This window comes from Chrysoperla carnea, chromosome 1 (genome assembly GCF_905475395.1).
Source record: "Chrysoperla carnea chromosome 1, inChrCarn1.1, whole genome shotgun sequence".
In the NCBI taxonomy this organism is placed as follows: domain Eukaryota; kingdom Metazoa; phylum Arthropoda; class Insecta; order Neuroptera; family Chrysopidae; genus Chrysoperla; species Chrysoperla carnea.
Genome location: NC_058337.1, coordinates 75,091,846 through 75,113,150, shown reverse-complemented (window position 1 = coordinate 75,113,150; position 21,305 = coordinate 75,091,846). Strand labels below are relative to the sequence as shown.

At 29.2% G+C, this 21,305-nt stretch overlaps 3 protein-coding genes across 3 annotated transcripts in view; 1 reads left to right on the top strand and 2 right to left on the bottom strand.

Annotated features, from left to right (window-relative positions):
* LOC123300116 (bcl-2-related ovarian killer protein-like) overlaps nt 1-2,749 on the bottom strand; it is a 50,439-nt gene extending 47,690 nt beyond the window's left edge. The window contains exon 1 of the mRNA XM_044882604.1: nt 2,546-2,749. The gene's annotated coding sequence lies outside the window, so the exon portion shown is untranslated. The remainder of the gene's footprint in view (nt 1-2,545) is intronic.
* An 8,849-nt stretch (nt 2,750-11,598) lies between these two features.
* Nucleotides 11,599-13,958, bottom strand: LOC123305557 (coiled-coil domain-containing protein 43). Its single transcript, XM_044887312.1, has 3 exons — nt 13,757-13,958; nt 13,299-13,684; nt 11,599-11,949 (listed from the first exon to the last, which is right to left on the bottom strand). The coding sequence occupies exons 1-3, from the start codon at nt 13,919-13,921 to the stop codon at nt 11,877-11,879; spliced, it is 624 nt and encodes a 207-aa protein (XP_044743247.1). The 5' UTR covers nt 13,922-13,958; the 3' UTR covers nt 11,599-11,876.
* A 522-nt stretch (nt 13,959-14,480) lies between these two features.
* LOC123291049 (zinc finger protein 271-like) lies at nt 14,481-20,744 on the top strand. Its single transcript, XM_044871490.1, has 6 exons — nt 14,481-14,625; nt 14,919-15,204; nt 15,278-15,531; nt 16,126-17,647; nt 18,256-18,644; nt 20,616-20,744. The coding sequence occupies exons 1-6, from the start codon at nt 14,488-14,490 to the stop codon at nt 20,742-20,744; spliced, it is 2,718 nt and encodes a 905-aa protein (XP_044727425.1). The 5' UTR covers nt 14,481-14,487.
* Nucleotides 20,745-21,305: the final 561 nt, after the last annotated feature.

Genomic DNA, 21,305 nt, shown 5'->3' with positions numbered 1-21,305 from the left:
CGTACTTCAGTGCTGGGTCAATACTTATAAATATAAAGGATTCAATAATTATTTAAGTAATATTTAATCGATAATTAAGTGAAAAAACTGCATATAACTTAATCTTGAAAATACCAAAATTAAATCATTCCATGTACATATGGATTGGAAACTTTTTTGTTAAGACGCCGTTTAAAAGTCCAAAAATAGTGTACTAAGAATATCTTATATTGAAAACAATAGTCTATTTGAAAAAGTCATCATTCTTTCAGAAAAACAAAATTTACGTATGCAAAAGACCAAACTACTTAAATATTGATTTTATCTATGAAAAAATAAAACTATATTAGAAAATTGAACACAAAAAATTCGAATTCAATTGGGTTCTGAGACTGGTGTAGATTGATCGAGCAGCTTAGTATTTATTACAAGTGTCGTACCACCATGAATACCAATCAAATAAAACTATAATAGAAGTCTAAGATTTACCGGTAGAGCCTGAGTTATCGTTAAACTATTACATGGTACTGAGCTTTTCGACTAAAAATTTCGTAAATTCAACAGTATTTTGGCATAAACACTGAAAGTATGGAGAGTACAGATTCAGAGCAGGGTAACTGCACTACCCTGCCCGCTCGATATACTCTGCTTCTGGATAGTTTTGGGATAAAATGCCACATAAACATAGCGAACAAAGTGTTCAAAAGAATAACATTCCTTTTTTTCGGAGATTTAAGACACGTAAACACTTCAAACTAAAATATTTTATGAGGAATATTTAAAAGAAAAGTATAATCTCTCGATTATTTCTAACTAAAATTATAAATAACAAATTAATTTTTTTAAAGCATCAGTAAAAACAAAGCAATGTACACAATTTAGCTGAAAAAATTTTTTTAAAAAAGGCATTGTTTATCAAAAAATAAAAAAAATTTTCTTTATGTTAGTATTATCTCGCTAGTACTATGTTGAAACATTTTATATAAGTACAAACAGAATAGTATACAAAAACTGTCTTCAGTAGGGTCTTAACTGATCCACACTGTAGTAAATGATGATATTGGGATATGATCATATTGATTAGAACCCACTCAACTTGAATCGATTATCGCACGATTCTTGTTGATTTCTGATCATTACAGTTTACTGAATGACCATTTATTAATTATTAAAACTCAAATATGTCTAACATATTTTAAAACAAGTGAAAACAAACAATTGATTGAGTTAGTTGTTGAAATACTATGTATAGACCGTGTTGATGAAGCAATCGTTTGTTTTTTTGACGTCACGTTAATAAAAAAAGATATCCATCCACTTTTAAATAGCTACACACACACTGATATTCCCATATTAATGCATACTATAAAATTTGCACCTAATAAGCGCCCTCGTGGGTAAACAGTGAAGTTTACAAAAAAAATTTTTAAACAAAAGTTGTTTATTTTCTTATGAAGAACATTTTTTGCATTTAAACTTTTGTTCTATCTCTAACGGTTTACAAGATGGGTCCTACGGACCCAAGACCCAATTGACCCATATTGCTCATTTACGAACTTGACTTCAGATTTTAGGTCCTGAGTACGCTATAAAAATTTCATCTTGATATCTCTTTTCGTTTTTGAGTTATCGTGTCCACAGACGGACGGACGGACGGTCGGACGAACGGAAATGGACTAATTAGGTGATTCTATGAACACCTATACCAAAATTTTTTTCGTAGCATGAATATTTTTAGGCGTTACAAACTTTGGACTAAACTTAATATATGTACTATGTATATTTCATATATACATGGTATAATGATATTCTAATTTTTAATTAACATTAATTAGACTTTTCTCTAATAGAGATTATGTTTCGATTCCGTATTTCACGGCAAAAAAATGTCAATTAAATGTATTATTGAAAAAAACTACTAAAACTGAGTTAAAAACTACTATATATCGATTTATGATTATTCTGCCACATTTTGATCATCATCCCCTTGGTAAAAGCTTGTTAGACAAAATAAATATGTAACTGTTCGTTATTTATAAAAGAAAATTAATACTGAACTTACTACCAAATAGCTAACTAATTTAAATAAAATTAACTTTTCTACGATCATAAAACAATTAATTGGGGAGTACACAGTCTTTCGGGTACAAAGCTGGTTTATTCGCAATTTTTTGCTCTGTTTGTATTGACATAATGATAACGATTTTTTGCTCTGTTTGTATTGACATAATGATAACGTTATTTATTTAAAAAACAAGGAAAACTTTGTTTATCGTTGAATATTTTATTTTCAGTGATAACAAAATTAATTTTTCCAATTAATCGAGACATTTATATAAATCATTTTGTGGATGTAAGGAACACAACTTTGGTAAATTGTTTTTTTTTCAATCATGGCACTATCGTCTACAACTGATTATCATCTAAAAATAAATACTTCCGGTTTAGGATTTTAACAATGTTCTCAATTTAAAAATAATTTTTTATTCAATATGTGCTTATCAAGTTAAAAACCTTAATAATAATATGTTAATAACAAAAATAATTTATAATAAAAAATACCTACACATACACAATTTTCCAAATAATTTCACTCTCATTTAATACTACATAATTCAACTTTCAATTCTTACTCAACACTTTTTATAAACTTTCGTATTAAATTATTTTTTTTTTTAACAAATTAATGGTAGGTGTTTACAAAACAGAATTTCGTAGGTTTATAGGAGATTGATACACTTATACATAAAACAAATTCACTTTGAACAAAATACAATTTAATTACATCTTAATTAACTTAAACAATTAATAGACGAAAAACACAAAATAACTTTGAGACATACATACACTAGAACAAGATATAATTTAAACAATTTAACAAAAATGATTTTTCTTATATTTTACTGTAATTGTTGAAACAACATAACACGGACACGACGAGAGATATAATACACGACTTGGTTTTGTTTGCCGGTTTTGAGAGTCAACATTACATATATTACTATGAGATATGAGTGGAATACGTGTGTTAGTGGCTAACTCTATAATATGTTAGCTTAACTATTATTTTATTTGCCTTTAGGCATTATCATAGAGAGAGGTTTTCATTATCATTATCATATGTGTGTATATAATATAATAATCCCTGCCTGGTTAGATTATCTCATATGTGAATAACACGTTCGATATAACTGTACATAGGCAGCAATGCACATTGATAAGTATTAATAAGTAGATATTTAAAACAAATATGTTTTTTACAATAGTCTCATCAAAAAATATTTATGATAGTTCGAGTATGCTGTCATGAATTTTTATATCACATGTATATGAAATATATATCAAGGTATACTAAGTTTAGTCCCAAGTTTGTAATCCTTTAAAATATTGATGCTACGAACAAATTTTGATATAGATGTTCATAAAATCCCCTAATTAGTCCATTTCCAGTTGTCTGTCTATCCGCCTGTCCGTCTGTGTACACGATAGCTCAAAAACGAAAAAATATATCATGCTGAAAATAGGTACACATAAAATCCCCTAATTAGTCCAAATCCGGTTGTCTGTCTGTCCGTCTGTGTACTCGATAACTAAAAAACGAAAAAAGATATCAAGCTGAACTTTATATATCTTGGTCAGGACGTAAAAAGTGAAGTCGGGTTCGTAAATGAGCAACATAGGTCAATTGGGTCTTGGGTCCGTAGAACCCATTTTGTAAATCATTAGTGATAGAACAAAAGTTTAAATGTAAAAAATGTTCCTTATAAAAAAATAAACAACTTTTGATTGAAACATTTTTTCGTAAACATCACTGTTGAGGGCGCAAATTGTATAGTATGTATTGTATGCGAATATCAATTATGTATGTGTGACATATGTATGTGTAATATGATAGAGTAATCAACACTGTCTATACATAGTATTTCAACAATTAACTCAGTCAAATGTTTGTTTTCACTTATTTAAGCTAATGCGATTATTCTCTCAAAAAAATTGCATTTATTAGAAGGGATGCTAGCCGGTATTGGATTTCACAAAGTTTTCAAGTAAAGGGTTTTTGAAAAAATATTGGTCATCGAAGTGAATAAAATAGAGTTGTTCCGTGTTCAGGGTTACGAATAGTATGGGAAAATCAAATCAATGGATGCCATTGGATATCATTATTAATACAGTTTAATAGATTTTATCTACGCTCGTGTGATAAGAACTCTTTTCTTCACTCATTTTTCGTGCAAAAAAAAGTTAATTACCGCACTACCGTGGTACAGAACAATCATTTTTTGATTACCACACTTATTTTCAACCAATCTTAGTTTAAAAAGGAATTACATTATTTTCAACCAGTAGGTCAGGATCCTGAAAAACATATCAGAGTGTGTACAGAAAGATCAAATTCAGTGCCGGATTAAGCCCATCGGGGGCCCTAGGCCAATAAAATTTTGGGACCCCCCTTTTTTGAATAATTGTAAAATTAATCGTTATTTGTGTATTCATAGCATTCGTACAGCCTATTCATAATATGTACATTTATATATTCGTACATTTTACGAAATTTGAAAAAAAAATAACTTGAAATTGAAAATTTTTGTTCAAAAATAATCATATCAGATTTTCGTGGGGGCCCCTGCCCGTCGGGGGCCCTAGGCCATGGCCTAGTCCGGCCTAATGAGTAATCCACTGATCAAATTTAATCTAGCATATCATTTTTTTTAATTCGACGGGTTAAGCTGTCGCAGAAATGACATTAGAGCATTATTAATGTACTTCTACGATTGTCCAACTCGTGCTACGCACTTGTTGTACAAATTTCTCATGCGTACTTTAATAATGCTCTTATCCCACTTGTATCATAAATAACTATTAATAAAGGATGATGACGCATACAACTAGATGTGATTTTATTTACCCGTCGAATTAAAAAAAATGATATGCTAAGTTTGATTTGACCTTCCTGAACACACCCTGTTATGTTTCGGGTTTTTTGAACTCTCTAGGGTGTGAGATGGAGGCCCATAAAGTTACGAGCCAAACAACAACAAACTTTTCATTTAATGTTATCATGTTGCTATACATATATTATGCACAAAAAAAATAAATAACGCCCTAGCTCCGTCGCCAATAAATAGTTAAAGATCAATAAAATGTTTACATAATTTCCGTGTAAGACATTCAATCAAATGTCTTGCAGAGTGTAGGTACTCCAATAAAATAATGTCCGTTTTACGTCGTAAAAGTTTGTACAGAAGTTGTTTATCATAAGGTTTACGAAAAAACTTATTCTTTATACAAATATCTGCTACATTCAGCTATTCACTTTGAAATCTTTACAGGGTGTCACAAACTAAAAACATTCCATAGAAATGTTAATGGTTTTTTTTGAAATGTAGACCATTTAGAACAGATAATAAAAGAAACGGTTTAAGAAACCACTCCCTAGTTATGTATAAGAGTGTATAATTTTTAAAAGGAACAACTACCATGAAACGCGAAGGTGTATACGTTGAGGCAAAATCGAACTGTAGATAACTGTTGTTACTACATTGTTATCTATTTTTAATGTAATGTATGAAACATATAGGTATGTTCTATATTAATTATTTTGTTACATTCATTAAATGTTTCAAATAAGCAAATAAACATTTAAAGTACGATGACTGGTTAACTGGAATAACAGACAACGTGTTTTATAAGTAAGATTTGCAAAATTTCATTTAACATTGAAGTAGTCAAAAAATTCCCATTGTTAACAATCTATTCTTAAATAGTTATATTCAATTCGTTCTTGCTTCAACGTATTCACCTTCGCGTTCTATACATGTAATAGTTATTTTATAAAATTCTTTAAATACACTCCTGCATATCTCGGTAGTGATTTCTTGAACCGTTTACCTTATTATTTGTTCTAAATGATCTACATGTCTAAACGACAATTAACATTACTATCAAACTTTTTCAATTTGTGGACACTCTGTTATTTGTATTCGATGTCAAAATTGAATAGCTGATTGTTAATATTTTTGCAATGTTGGATAAAAAGTTTGATTTTTTTTATACGTAGTGAGACTAAGTCCAAATCAATCCTGAAAACTTTGTCCAGGCTTTTCACTTTGCCCAGGGGCGGCCTAAGTGGAAAAAAATCTGTTATGGGGTTCAGAATACTTAGTTTCAAATTCAGAAAAAGAATATATGAAGTAAAGCTATCTCTGAAAAAGTCTATTAATCAATCATTTAATAATAGAAAATGGTAATAAATTGACACTCTTTCAAAAGAAATATTCCTAGAGTTACTACTACTTTGTTACAACTTTTTTCAGTTACTATACTTTTCTGAAAAATTTTGAGAATATTTTTTCCGAAAGAGTCTCAATCTATTTCCATTTTCTGTCATTAAATGATTGATTAATAATTTATTTAATGTTTTCAGCATTTTTCAAAGATAGTTTCTCTTCACATATTCTTTTTTTGAATTTCAAACTAAGTTCCAGAACAGATTTATTTCCACAAGGTGGCGCTAAGGTTAAATCCAGCCGTGTGTTTATTATCCAACCCATAAAAACTTAAGGACAAATAAACATTTTTTTATACCTTGTTTCATTTTTTATGGTATTCAGTAAGGGTTATGAAGACTATATTTTATGTTTAATTATTAGAATAGTAAGTCTTCAAAATCTTTGATTGAATGCCATACACGTAAACATATCATTTAACCTTTTTTAATAGCCTTTTTAATGAGATTCAGCGGTCGCAAGACGCAGGAAAAGCTTACGCGATTAAAATAAATCGTACAATCACACATATACAATTTTATATACTTCGACTCTTCAAGAATTTCTTTCGATAGTGATGGAGACGAATGAATGTGCTCATCAATTTTTGCATATTCAATTCCTATTATTTTCACTTATTGAATAATTTATGTAAAATGCCTTTGAAATGAAATAATACTTAACTATTTTCATTAATTAATGTTACACAATAATACTTAAACGCCCATGAGCATTGAATTTCGTTACAGCCAACAAATTCATCACAAAATTATGAGAGTAAAGTTGAAACATTCATTCAATATATTTAAGAATATCCAAAAATATCTCTTAGAAGAGGTAAAAAATGATTTTTCGACAAATATCATCTTTGTTGAAAGTATAAATAAAACCCCCGGAAAAATCAGGAAAAATTGCAAGAAAACATTATGTTTCGATACAAAAAGGAGTAGAGGCGCAGGGTAATTGCCAGCCCCAATGGGTATTTCTTAGGTAATATTTAAACATACTTAAAGATTTTCAACGCTCTATCCTAATTTGAAGTGGCTGTAGAGATTAGCAATGCTCTTCGAAAAATGCGGTATTTCCCCTGGGAATCCAAATTGAAGAGATTATCTTTAAAAATAGCTAAGAACGCTCTCGATCAAGTCGCCTATCTAATAAAAAAAAAAAAAGTAAATAAAAATCGGTTCCTTAGGCAAGAATGCCTTAGGAAAGAACATAAATTTTTTAAGCTAAACTTAAATCATGCCTTCTTTTACGTCAGGGACTAAAAAATTACACACATATGGTAATTATTTATATTATTAAAAACTACGGAGAAAAACTAAAAATGAGTATTCGATTCAGCGCAAAAAAATACATAGAAAATGACACTTCACTAGCTTAGTTTGTAAAATTTGCATTAATTAAAATTTATTTCCTGACCATAACCCCTGGAAGGGGGTAGATCTCATAAATTTTGGTAGGACTCGGCATATCTTCTTTTCTCGTGCCAAGATAAAGTTATAAACAAAGTTTCATTGTGGTACATATTTTAGCGCCAAACTGTCATATTTATAGGCTTATTTTACCTGTAGTAAATGTAAAACTTACGACTGTATCAAAGATTTTCATTCTACAACCCCGCCAAATGAATATCATGAACTTTGGCCTCTTTATAAAGTTCACATTAACAATTATTTTTCGAATTTTAGAATTTTTTCACGATCATACACTAAATGTACTTTCTCTTATGTCCTATGTGTAATATTAAAAGTATACCTAATATATTTAAATTTTTCAAATGACTAGTATTTGTTGTCATGCACAGAATGAGTCATAAAAAAAATGTACCTACATAATAATATTAAAATTATTTATATACACACCATATTCCAAATAAATGATCTGAATAACATTTAAATATAATTATGGCTAATGTAGCTAAAGGCCATAACTAAACAAAACAAAAAAAAACACTAGAATAACATTTATCATTGCAATCAAATTATAGACAGAATCAATTTAGAAAATATTTGTCTAATTAGAACAATATTTATAATATCGTCGATAATGAGCGTATTTTGTTTTAATTTAATTAATTGAAGTCATCTGGAATTCATTTGTCTAATTAGGACATTTATATTCATAAAAGGTTAAAAATTTTAACACTAGAAGACAAAGCATCATAAACAAAGCAAAAAAATTGCGTTCATTTTAATTTTTCTTTCATATCCAAGGTATCCTAATAAGATAAAAAGCAAAATTAAGAGCAACAATATGTTAAATTTTATTATTAAATTATTCAAAATAAATCCCTCTGGAGATTGCAGCTTTGAGGCCCTATCCTGCTCCTATGCGATAAAATATGTTGAACTAAACTGAATAAAGAGCAATATGTGCAGAATAATTTTGAGAATTTCTCGATTATTGTTAGTCCATATGAAATTTGTATACAAGTGAAATTTACAAAATTTAAAAAAACTCCGATAAATTTTTCGTTTACGAAACCCTAAACTCGCACTTGAAACGTAGCTAAGAATACTCTCCATTAAATTATATTTCAAACGAAACAAAAAAATCAAAATCGGTTTATCCGTTTCGGCGCTACGATCCCACAGACTGGGAGACGGTCACACACACATAGTGGTCAAACTTATAACACCCCTTTTTCGGTTCGGGGGTTAAAAAATAAAAATAACATTATCATCGAACCATTTCCCGTAACTTTAAGAGATAATTACGTTCAAAATTATAAAATACAAAATATTTCGTAAATTTCCTCGTAAATATTAAATTAGAGAAAAAATTCTAGGAGTATAAATTGTAGCAAATTTTATTAATTATTGAAGTGAAAGCGTGGGCTCAAATATTAAATGATACAACAATCTGAGTGCAACCAACATTTAAAATATATGATCTAAGAACCAACATGTTCCCAGAAAAATATTAAAATATGTAATTTTTTATGGTTATAGTCCATGTAGACCGTGGGACATCACGGTTTTTTTAAATGATAAATACATACTTCAAACTTCGTTAGTGGCTTCCTTTTGACGAGTCTATCAAACTTTCCTCTGTGATAGGACAACCTTTATTTTTAAGTTAAATTTACTTATTAAAATGCGCCACTCCGCCATCTCTGTCGCAAGTCCAATATCCGCTAGGTTATATTATTCTATGGTCCAATATTACCACCATACGCCAATTACGAATTAAACTATGCTGATCTGAAAACAGAATCGCTTACGCCTGCTCCACTGGAATTAATATTATACTAAAAATAGGTTATTTGCACATCAATCATTGGCTCTATTAGAGACGCAATCAGCGTTTTATTTTTACATTAATTCAAATTTTTGTATAAGATTTCAAACCAAATTGGATTCAAATTTTGAAACCCATTCATAATTTATTATTTGTAAAATTTTGCCGTCCTAGCCACGCCTGGGTGAGTTCATATCGTAATAAGCACAGCTCGGATATTTACGCGCACGTCAGATTCCGAACAAATGCACATTGCTATTTGTAAAAGACCCTCGACCTACATAAAAATACTTATGAAAATCATAAAATATCAAAACATTTTATCAAGTATACTATAATCGGTATGAAATTAATTAAAATTATGCAACCTTTCCAAATTTCATGGGAATCTCTTGATATTGTGGAAAATTTTTCATTTATCAAAATCAATTGATTTTTGAATTATGGCAAAATTTGGAGAAAATTAAATAGGAAACATTTAAAATATCATTCAGTTTTCAATGGTTGGATATGAATCCTGATTGTAGGAACTGCTGACAAAAATTACATGATAAAACTAGTAGACAATTATTTCTGGTCGAATGAATTTCACTATCTTTCGACTTTCCATTTTGTCTTCAGAGTTTCTGGAACTTTCGGGTTGTAACCCATCCTCATAAGGTTTGTTGATTAGGGAGAATAAACAATAAAATTTCTGATCAAAAATATATGTTTATGAAAATAATTGAAGTTTTGCTACAAGATTTACCGAGTATAAGTTGTTTATATGCAAAAAACAAATATAAAATATTTATTGCAATTTATTTGCATTGCAAATTATTATTAATATCTATTTGATTAACAAAATAAATTTTTATTTGGGACACGAGTAATTTATAATAATTGTTTGTGTATACAAATTAATTCTCGCCGACACAGTTCGTAGCATCATACTCTTTGTCAATTTATCATAATTAATCAATAAATTTAATCAATGAATTATTTTTTCAAATAAAATTTATCCCCATATTTTATCCATCTTATAATAAATATCTATATAATTTGAGTGATAGGTATTTTTAATCGCTAATGGCAAATTCGCATCGAACATGCGACGGGCATCGTAAGCGTATTTACTCGCATCGTAAAAGTAATTGGGGAAAGGTTTTAGAAAAAACTTGAGATTTTCATTTTTTTCAAAGCTTTTTTCTATACAGCATGTTTATATCAAAAGTATCCACCAAGAGAATTTTAGGTTTCATTTTTTCACTCCCAGGCACCCCAACTTTGAAATTTCAAATGGTGATACCTCATTTGAAAGGGCATAAAATTATCTATTAACCATGATTAAAAAAAATGAAATCGAAAGATAGGTTCTTAAAATTAATAAGTGTAATCTATCTTAAGAATCAATCGATAGATTTAATTTTTTTTACTCCGTTTATTCTAACTCGTAGTCTCTGCTTGAGTTCCGAAAAACTTTGGACCGATTTTTAACCCTTTTCCGTGATCCAATCAATGAAGAACATTTTTATGGGTTAATTTTTTTATCATAGTTGAATAGAAAATTATATGCCCTTTCGAATGATGTATCACAAGGTAGGGTGTAACATTTAAAACTTCAAAGTTAGAGTGGCTGGAGAAGAGATGAAGCCTAAAATTCTCTAGTTATATCTAAATGGACATGTTTTATCTTAGATATCTAAATCAACGTGTTTTCATTCAAAACAATAATCACATCAGGTTAAGAGTTATTAAAGTTAGATACTTTTGAATGAACACACGGCTTACAAGACATTTATACACTCTAAGCGCAAAGCATTTTTTTTTTGTCAAATTACGGCAAATGGTTTTAAAAATCCGTAACCAATGCACTAAATTATATCTAATAATAGAACTTTTTTTTATATAGTCAAATAGCCCATTCATATTTTTTTGTCTTCAGCTTCCGAGTTCTCATTATGAAAAATATTTAAAATTATTGTGTCCAGAAAAATCTTTTTGGTATTTGGTTCGAATATTAGAATTTATTGGTGTAGTGGATAACAAAATTAGAAGAAGAAAATTGTGTGGCGTTTTTTTTTTTTTTTTTTGCCAAGTATAGAAATAATTAAAACAAACTGGTAAATTGAAAATAAAATAATTTAATAAACTATTTTTGATAGACTACAAATTCTCGAAAATAGTTATTTTGTAAACTTTAGGTTTTTTATTATAATTTTCGTTTTAAAAGGAACACAAAATCTAAGTAGAATGGTGGTATGTAATTATTATTTAATTAATAATAAATTAGTAAGTAAATTTGAATAAATAACATAAAAAATTAAAGTTTAAAAGCAATTAAAGAAAAAAAAAACAAAATATTCTTTCAACAAAAACGTAATGAACATTATTAATTAGAGGATGCTATCTTCTTCGTTCACCTTTTTGGGTTTTACGTTTCTCTTTTCTTTCTTCTTTCAATTGTTTTTGCTTCTCTCTAGAAAATATAAAGCAAAATTGTTAATTAAATATGTCTGATAATTACATATGTTCTTTTGATTATTGAAAAAATAGCCGACACAACAGTGGTTGAAATTTCAGTGACTATAAGACCCTCCCCACACAATTGCAATTTAGGTAGAAAACCAGCTGGCAACTGTTTTACAACCTATTGATTCCCGTGGAACGTGGATTTTTAAAAATGATAAGAAACTATAGTGGCAAACTAGTTTGCAATTAATTGTTTCACTCGTGCGAGGAGAAGGCTTTATTTTACTCATTTACTAATTTATAAAAATGCTAGTTCAAATAATGACTTTGAATCAATTTAATCTATTGCATATGTAACAAATGGGACTATCTTAATCATCAACACCCTAAATTTTTTATAAACTTTATGCAGTTTGTACATTTATCTCATTAACTGCTCCTGTGATGTTTTGTTTTAAAAGATCGTCATTTCATCGTCTTTTAAATCACAATTATAAACTTTTTGTTTGAGATAACCCCACAAAAAAAATGTAGGCATGTTATTTTCTCAGATAAAGCACATTCGCTAAGAATGGAATAGTGAAAATTGGAAAGATCTTCTTGCAATTTTGTATCGTCATAATTCTTAATTGCGAGCAACTTTTCTTAGTAACATTTTGTCAACTTATAAAAAAGAAGGGTAGTTAACCAAAAAGAAAATAGTGATTCCAAATTTTTGGCTGCCCTGTATTTTATTTAGAAGTTTTAAATATGCCTACATACTTTTCAGAATAAGCAAAATTTTTATAACGAATGACTTCTTTTAAATGCAAAATAAGAATATTTACAAGTATAGTTACCTCTATCCGTGGCAACACTGTATATTAAATGGAGTGTACGCCATCAGAGGGTGAACAAAAGGACCAAAAAACCCACAGACCCGTGCTAATTCGAACTCATAAAGGCATGACCAGCTCGTAAGTCACATTGTGAACGCAAAGAATAAAAAGCGATTTTTGACAAACGTGATTTAAGTAAACATTTACCAAAATAACTATTATTACCAATAAAAATTTTTAATTTCCGTTAATTAAAAAAAACTGTCAGTATTTCCCCATCTTCACCAACAGATTCGTATCTACATAAAAAATTCTTTAATTTGGTTTATTTTTGGACGTTCTAGGAGCATTTTTAAGAAAATTCGCTAAAGTGCAAATTTAATTTTTTTTCATGCTTAAACTATGTACTTATTGTTCAAAACGCTAACCTATTTTACTTAGTATTAATAGACTCTTTTACTCCAAATTCAAGGTCATTCTTACACGAGAAATAAAGCATGTCAATTGGAAACTCTAAATCATAGGCTTAAGTACACACCTGTCTTCTTTATCTTTATCTTTCTTTTTTTGGCTTTCCATTTTAGCTTGCTCACGTTTCTCTTTTTCAGCCAAATGAACAGCTAAAGCATTTGTATTTTTCTCCAAACCGTTTTCTCGACTATCACCACCTGTACTTGCAAATTCATCTTCTTCATTTTCTTCATCACTCATCTGACTATACTGTGCTAAAATTGCTTCACGTATTTTCTTCTCTTCTTCAGTGTAACTACGTTGAACAGTTGTAGCTAAAGATTGTGACTCCAATAATCGAACTAATTTCTCATCCACGTCAATTTGTGATTGATTTGAATCATTCTCTTCAACTGGATGGTATTTATTCCACATATCCAGAATCTCTTTAGATAACACGGATGTATCATTATTCTGAAAAATTGAACAATATGACAATATGTGATTCCAACCTTATTTTTTTGTTACAATTTTTTGGTTACTTACAATAATTTCTGAAAGAATCCCATCTAAACCTTCAACTTTTTCTTCAATTGTTTCATCACCTTCTAAAATAGCAGTAATATACGATCCGAAAACATTTTCATCGGTATTTAACGCTTGAAGTTTGTGCCCTAACCAGGCGCTAAAACCATCCACGGCTGCAGCCATGATGGATATTAAATTCACATATTGTAGAATGTAAATCACAAAAATTTACAAGATATGTAAATTTAAAAAAAAGGATTTGAATATCAAAGTTTAATTTTACAAATTATTATGACAAAATAAAAACAATTATCTAACGGCAAATTCAAATTTGAAATTTAAAAAAATTAATTTTTAAAAATAGGCGCCAAAAATATTTGATTTCCTGTTTATAAATTTAGAAAATTATTATTTTTTAATATTAAGAAATAATTTTATTTACGTTATTTTGAACAAAAATTACATAATATTGGTAAAAAAAAAATGGTTGTCTTTTTTTAAAATATAATTAAATTTTAAGGACCATTCAATTAATCATTAATGAACTTTAATCCGATTTGAAGCATTCTAATTTATTAATTTATTAGGAGACGACGAAATAAAAGAATATTAATTTTAATTAATTTTCATCGATTTATAGATTTTAATCAAAAATTGGCAATTTAATAATTTTGTTTGTAAAGATATTTCAAGACGCTCATGTTTGAGATGAAATGTCAAGTATCCGACATTTTGAATTTACTTTTTAGATGATGGATGTTCTGTTATATGATTCAACACTTTGCCGTTTGTGTGCCCAAGAAAATTCAAACGGAATATTAATATTTAATAATGATGAAATTGAAACAGATTTATGTATATTAATTAATAAATATATGCCATTGAAGGTAATTATAACATAGTTTTGATCAACTTCCTTTTTAGCCATTGAATTGACCTCAAAATTGGTACAACTTGAATCAAACTTACTTCAAAATTATGTTTTAAAATATTCATTTAAATTATTATTTAACAAAAATAACTTAATATATTTTGCAAAATTCTTTTGCTATTTTTTTTTTGTTGACAAAATGCAATTATGAATTAATGAAATACTTAGAAAATTTTCGATAAGTACTATTAACGAATATCCTTAAGTAACAATGAATTTATTTTGCCTTTCTTTATTAAACTCATTTAGATTGTCGACGATGGAAAATTTCCTTGTACAATTTGTCCAGGATGTAATATCCAATTAGAGGCAACCATGCAATTTTTAGAACTGGTAATTGCAGGTCAAGCAAAGCTTCGTGAAATTTTTAAACAACAACAAGAAGAACTTAAACAATTAGAAAAAGAAGATGGCGATAATTTTTCAACAATTGAAAGTGATCCCTTAGAAATTACTAATGATGCACTATCAGGAACAGTTCAAAGAATTTTTGTGCAACAGAATAATGGTGAAACCGAAGAAATTTTACTCCAAAGTAAATTATTGATGAAATTTTTTCAAATAAACTTTTAGTTCTATATTTCTTAATTTTAAATTTTCTACTTTAGTTCTTTCCGATGGTAAAATTTATGGCGACGACCATGAACAAAGATTAAAAACTGAGGGGTTGGATAAACCACGAAGAAAAAGAGGCCGCCCCCCGAAATCAGCAGCTCCGGTTGAAGAAAAACCTATTGAAAGTTTAACTAAGAGTGAAGAAACAGTTAAAAAAGAGATATCGGAGGAAGAAGATGATCAAGAAACGGATGGTCGCCGAAGACGGCGACGAAAGGTTCCAAGTAGATATCGCGAAGCAGTCCAGGTATTATACTTTAGAAACTTAAAATTTTTATTAGAAATTGTGGTAATTATCCAGAAGTGGGGTTTCTATTTTAGGCTATAAAACAGTCAAAATTAACTAATTTAGCTATTTCACTCTCAAATTCACGAATTGGTCATGCCTTTAATGAAGTCGAGTTAACGCGTTCCTGTGGGCTTCTTCCATCGCGTAAACCCTATGATAAAAATTTCGCAGACGATGATACTTTAATTACATGGTTAACCCAAGAGCCAAAAACCCGTGCTAATTCGACTAAATTAAATTTTAAAACTTAATTGTTTTCAGGATCGAAACTTTTTTTCACCAATCCACCGAGAAGTTGAACTGTTTGAAAAAATTGAAAAAGCTTAATTTTTTACAATTTTATAGCCAAAAATAAGTGGAGCCCCACTTCTGCATAATTACAGGAATTGTTTTTTAGGAAAACTAATTTCATGAAATATCATTATTTTTGTTGGTTTAGCAGATAAACTTAACGAAAGTTAAAAAATCATATTTAGTGTACTCATTTTCCCTAGAAATATCGATTACTTTTTATTGATTTTTAATGAAGTTAATGTATCTAAAATTTTTAAGGGGAAAGAACTAGAACGAATGTTTCGTGAAGAAGGAGTAATAGGAGAAAATGAATCATTAGAAGAAGATGATAAAAACTCTGATACCAAACTTGATATTACATTATTCCCAACTGGTGATGAAAAAGCTGAAGTAATCGGACATTTAGAAACAAAAGAAGGGCAAGATCTGGGTGAATTAATTGTGGCTAATCGCCCTCAGAAATCACGACATCGTGGTAGATTACGCAAACGTCGATTCAGATACGTTTGTGATGTATGTTGTAAAGGATTTCAAAATCTTGGACGGTTTAATTTACATAAAGCTCTACATAAAGATGCGAAATTTGAGTGTGGTACTTGTAATGAACGTTTTAACTGCAAAGTGGATTTGCTGAATCATAGAAAAGAAACGGAACATACGGGTGAATTAATTATTGAAATTTTACCTGATCAGGCTGAAGCAAGTGAGGAACTGAACAAAGATAATACAGACGTTACATGGAGTAAACTTCAATGTGAACAATGTCCAAAAATATTTGCTACTAAACAAGGACTTGAAATACATTTGAAAGGAGTCCATGAAAAAAAGCGTCCCTTTACATGCAGTTATTGTGATAAAACATTTGCATACATAGCCAGTTTAAAATGTCATTTATTGTCACATGAAGTTAAAGGAAACAAAGGATACCCATGCGATATTTGTGGGAAAATTTTGAACCATCCCAGTAGCATAATTTATCATAAACAATCCGAGCATAATAATGGTCGACGATTTGTGTGTAATAAATGTAATAAGAGTTTTAAACATAAACAATTATTACAACGACACCAGTTGGTACATACAAGCCAACGTCCTTTTGAGTGTAAAACTTGTGGGTCACAATTTAAAGCTCGAACAAATTTGATCAATCATGAATTAATTCATACTGGCGTTAAAAAATACACATGCGATAAATGTGGCCAACAATTTGCGCATAAAACCTCCTTAAAATTACATTATCGATGGCATAACGGACAAAAACCTTATCAATGTGTATTTTGTGAAAAATCATTTTCACAAAATGGAAACCTTCAAGAACATATACGAATTCATACGGGTGTGAAACCATATGGATGTGAATTTTGTGGCCGTAAATTTACGACATCTTCACAGCATAAATTACATTTAAAACGTCATACGGGTGAACGCCCTTGGACATGTAATATATGCTCAAAAACATTTTTAAGTAAAGAAACGTGGACGAATCATTCCAGACGACATTTAAGTGAAAAACCGTATAAATGTGGTACATGTAATCGTGGATTTGTAGATTATAAGGCATTAAAGAAACATTTACGTACGCATACGGGTGAAAAACCCTATGTGTGTAATATTTGTTATCGCGCATTTTCTGATTGTAGTAATTTGACAAAACATCGGAGAATACATGAGAAAAATCTGGATATGAAATTGGATGAAGAAATTTGGCAAAAAATGCAAGAAATTCATGCGAATTTTGATAAAAAAGATGAGGAACCAGATTCATTATCATTAAATAATGGTTAGAACATAAATATAAAATAGTCTTTCTAAGAATTTGTACAACGTCTTTACAGTCATGTACCAATTCTTTCATTTTCGTTTTCCAAAACTAAGACTAAAAGGTCCTTCTTTACTCATTGTATATGCACTCATTTATTATTCACAATTGCATCAGGCAACTTTTCATTATAATTAACTTAATTCCTAATTAATGGACCTTTTTCTGTAAGGCTAATATAAAACAAGATGATAGTAACTTTAAGGGGATAGAATTAAAATGATTACTTAGTGCGATTAGCTTTTATTGCTTTGAATAACTAAATGAATATGTATACTTTAATTTTTTACAAGACTATCGAAAAATAAATTAAAGGTAAAATAATGGCCGTGTAAGTGCCATACAAATATAATAAATCCACTTGGGATTTCAATAATGAGTGATGAATTCTGACCTAAATACTTAGTTATTATAGATATCAAAAACTGTTTTAAGTACTTTTATTACTAGCGCTTAAGTAGTAAAAAATTTTTACGAATTTTAGAAAAATTGGTACAATAAAAGTGAAATTCATTTTAATATTACTCGGTAAAATTGAAAAATTCTGTAGTTTTGAATATTTATTTCAGATGCGAATCAAATATATTATGTGACATATAACGAAAATGTGGACGAGAGTCCTCCAAAAACTACCTTACAATTGGTCGAAGAATTAGAAGGTTCGATAAAATTAAACGAAAATAACGTTGTCGATCAACAAAGTATTGAAATAAATGGTGTCGAATTTACAACATCGGATAATCAATTACAAGTTACCGATGAAGATGGAAATCCAATAAATTTTACAACAAAAGATGGCCATGAATTACGGGTAACTACATACGATGGTGAACAATTACAAGTTACAACACCTGATGGCACCATTATACCGGTTGAATTGAATATTGAAAATGGACAAGCTATTGCAGTTGAGAAAACAAATGATCAGGATGATGAAACGAATGAGATTAAATTACAAGTATGTAGTTTATACTATCTTTTGATCCGAACTTAAAATGCAAATCTATACATATAAAATGCTTTGCCCTGAATGACTGACTGACTTACGGATCAACGCACAGCCTAAACAGCTATTGTAAAGATTTAAAATTTGGAGGGTGTGTTCTTTGTATGACGTAAGCATCCGATAAGAAAAGATTTTTCAAAATTCCACCCTTAAAGGGTTTAAACACGGGTGCAACGTTTGTATGGGACAACGTAATTCATTGGTCCAATCTACTTCAAATGTTACATAAATATTCTTTAATACAATTGATGAAAGACGTGTTCATATTTTATTTTTATTTTTTTATAGGATAGAAAGAACTTAATTTCTAAAATCATAAATGTAAAAATTGTATCACTTTTTTGTATCAATTGTATGTATCACTTTTTTATGAAAATTAATTATTTAAGGGGCTCAAATATGAGATGAAAATTTTTATGAAACTCCGTCGTTTTGGTGATGAAAAGGGGATGATAGTTTATATGAAAATTCGTCCTTTTGAATTAACTGCTTAATTGAATTTAAAAATGATTTCACCCATACATTATCAGCGAGTATCATAGGCTAAATTTAATTTTCAAAAAAATTACTATTCAACACTCTTTACAACCGTTGGACTCCCTATAAATAGTTCATTTCAATAAATAGGACACAAATATTGATATTTTAAAATATTATTTCAATAATAATGTTTTAATAAGGAAATAAAAATCTAAAATAATAAGCCGATGTCGAAACAAATATATCTAAATAAGGCAAGTTGTATTAAGCTATTGTAAAGATAATGTATGCATAAAAATCCTTCCATACGTTCAATAGGAATGACTTTCTATCCTGACAGAAACATCATTAAAAAATCAAGAAAAAAAATTAAACTAGAATTATTAGATTTAGATTTTTACTTCGGAATCCAAGGCTAGTCAATGAATCCTTATAAAAACTGTTCGACTGCCTTGTTAAAAGTGGACATTAAAAAGTTAAAAAAAAAAATTGTGCGATCTTGTTCAGGGGGTGGGGGCATCCTTTCTCGGGGTTGGAAAAAATTATGCTAAAAATGACAATGGGAATCGAATCAAGGGGAATTTTCCGACACTGTCCGAGCTATTGGTGATTGAAATTATTTAACGCCAAGTAACTGAAAAATTTTACGATTTTTGAAAAAAGTATATCAGACACTTTTTAAAGTACTATAAAAAACCTTGAAAATGAAAAACGTTTCAAGTCATTTGCACGAAAATTAACGGAGTTATATCGAAAAGAAAGTTGCTCGTACCGTTATTTTTTATTCATCACAAAAACAGTATCTACCACGGGACATAAAATTAAAGCTTGCCGCTTTTTAATTTATTTAATTTTGGTACTGACAATATGCTCAAAAAGTAAGGTACAAAAAACTTTGTTTTCATTATTACTCCGTCAATTTTCATGCAAATGACTTGAAAATTTTTCCATTTTCATGGTTTTTTTATAGTACTTTAAAAAATTTAACATGTACTTTATTCAAAAAACTTCAAATTTTTCAGTTATTTGACGTTAAATACTCCGAATTTCAATTGCCCATAACTCGGAAAGTATTGACTTTTCGAAATATACTTAAATGACTTTTTTTTTGCTTAGAATTTTACCACCCATCAACTTTTCCACCCCCCAAGAAGGGGTGACCCCCCACCCGCTGGACAAGATCGCACAAATTTTTGTTTTTAACTTCTTTAAGTAATCTTTAAACAATACATTCGAACAGTTTTATAAAGATTCATTGACTATCCTTGGATTCCGAGCTTTTAACATATTTATACATTACGGATCTCTGTTAATTGATGAACTAACTGTGAGCAGCGAATCTGTTACTATTTATTTGTTAAACTTTCGGAATTTAATATGAGTCTATTTCTGAAATTGGATTGAGTAGAATTAAATTTCTTAATTGAAGCTTTTTTTTTATAGGTAAATGAAATAAGTTCAGATGAATTGGGTGAAAATCAAACGTTTGAATTTTTAACACAAGATGGCCTTAAAGTTCAATTGATTACTACTAAAGCGGATTTAGAAACTGAATATTTAAGTGTTGTTTAAGAATATTTGTAGAGTTTATTATTTATTATTTGTAAATATTAAATACATATTTAAATCATATTTAATTTGTTTTTATTCTTTCCAATTTTTGTTTTCTAGGTAACAAATGTTAAATATTGACGAATTCTATGAATATGTGGATGGACACCAGACGTGGGAATATGTTTCTAATCCCGGATCTTATACAGTAGAATCTCGATAAGTTAAACCTCGGTAACATAAAAACCTTAATTACTTCAAAAAATACTACGTTCCCTTCCCATCAGAGCCCAAAACCTCTATAGCTTAAAATACGCAACCTCTATAACTTAAATAAATAATTTCTGTTAGGCCCTCAGTAACTAAAAGAAATGTTTCCACAACCTCTATAACATAAAATTGAGTCATTTTGAAAGAGTGTCAAAACAAATGGTTTCGATATTTATTGCTTGCACGTTTTTACTTGTTAACGTAAACAATAACATTACCTATTGTTTGCTTTATCTAAATTCTTCAAAGTTTTGCGGTGGTTAGCTTTGTGACAACGACTTACTTGCATCATAAGTTTTTTGATTGTTGTTC

Coding starts and splice junctions, on each gene's coding strand:
- LOC123305557 (XM_044887312.1), bottom strand. CDS start 13,921: ATGGCTGCAGCCGTGGATGGTTTTAGCGCCTGGTTAGGGCACAAACTT. Junction 13,685..13,756: donor GGATTCTTTCAGAAATTATT/GTAAGTAACCAA, acceptor TCAATTTTTCAG/AATAATGATACATCCGTGTT. Junction 11,950..13,298: donor GATAAAGATAAAGAAGACAG/GTGTGTACTTAA, acceptor TATATTTTCTAG/AGAGAAGCAAAAACAATTGA.
- LOC123291049 (XM_044871490.1), top strand. CDS start 14,488: ATGATGGATGTTCTGTTATATGATTCAACACTTTGCCGTTTGTGTGCC. Junction 15,532..16,125: donor GATATCGCGAAGCAGTCCAG/GTATTATACTTT, acceptor AAAATTTTTAAG/GGGAAAGAACTAGAACGAAT. Junction 17,648..18,255: donor TTCATTATCATTAAATAATG/GTTAGAACATAA, acceptor TATTTATTTCAG/ATGCGAATCAAATATATTAT.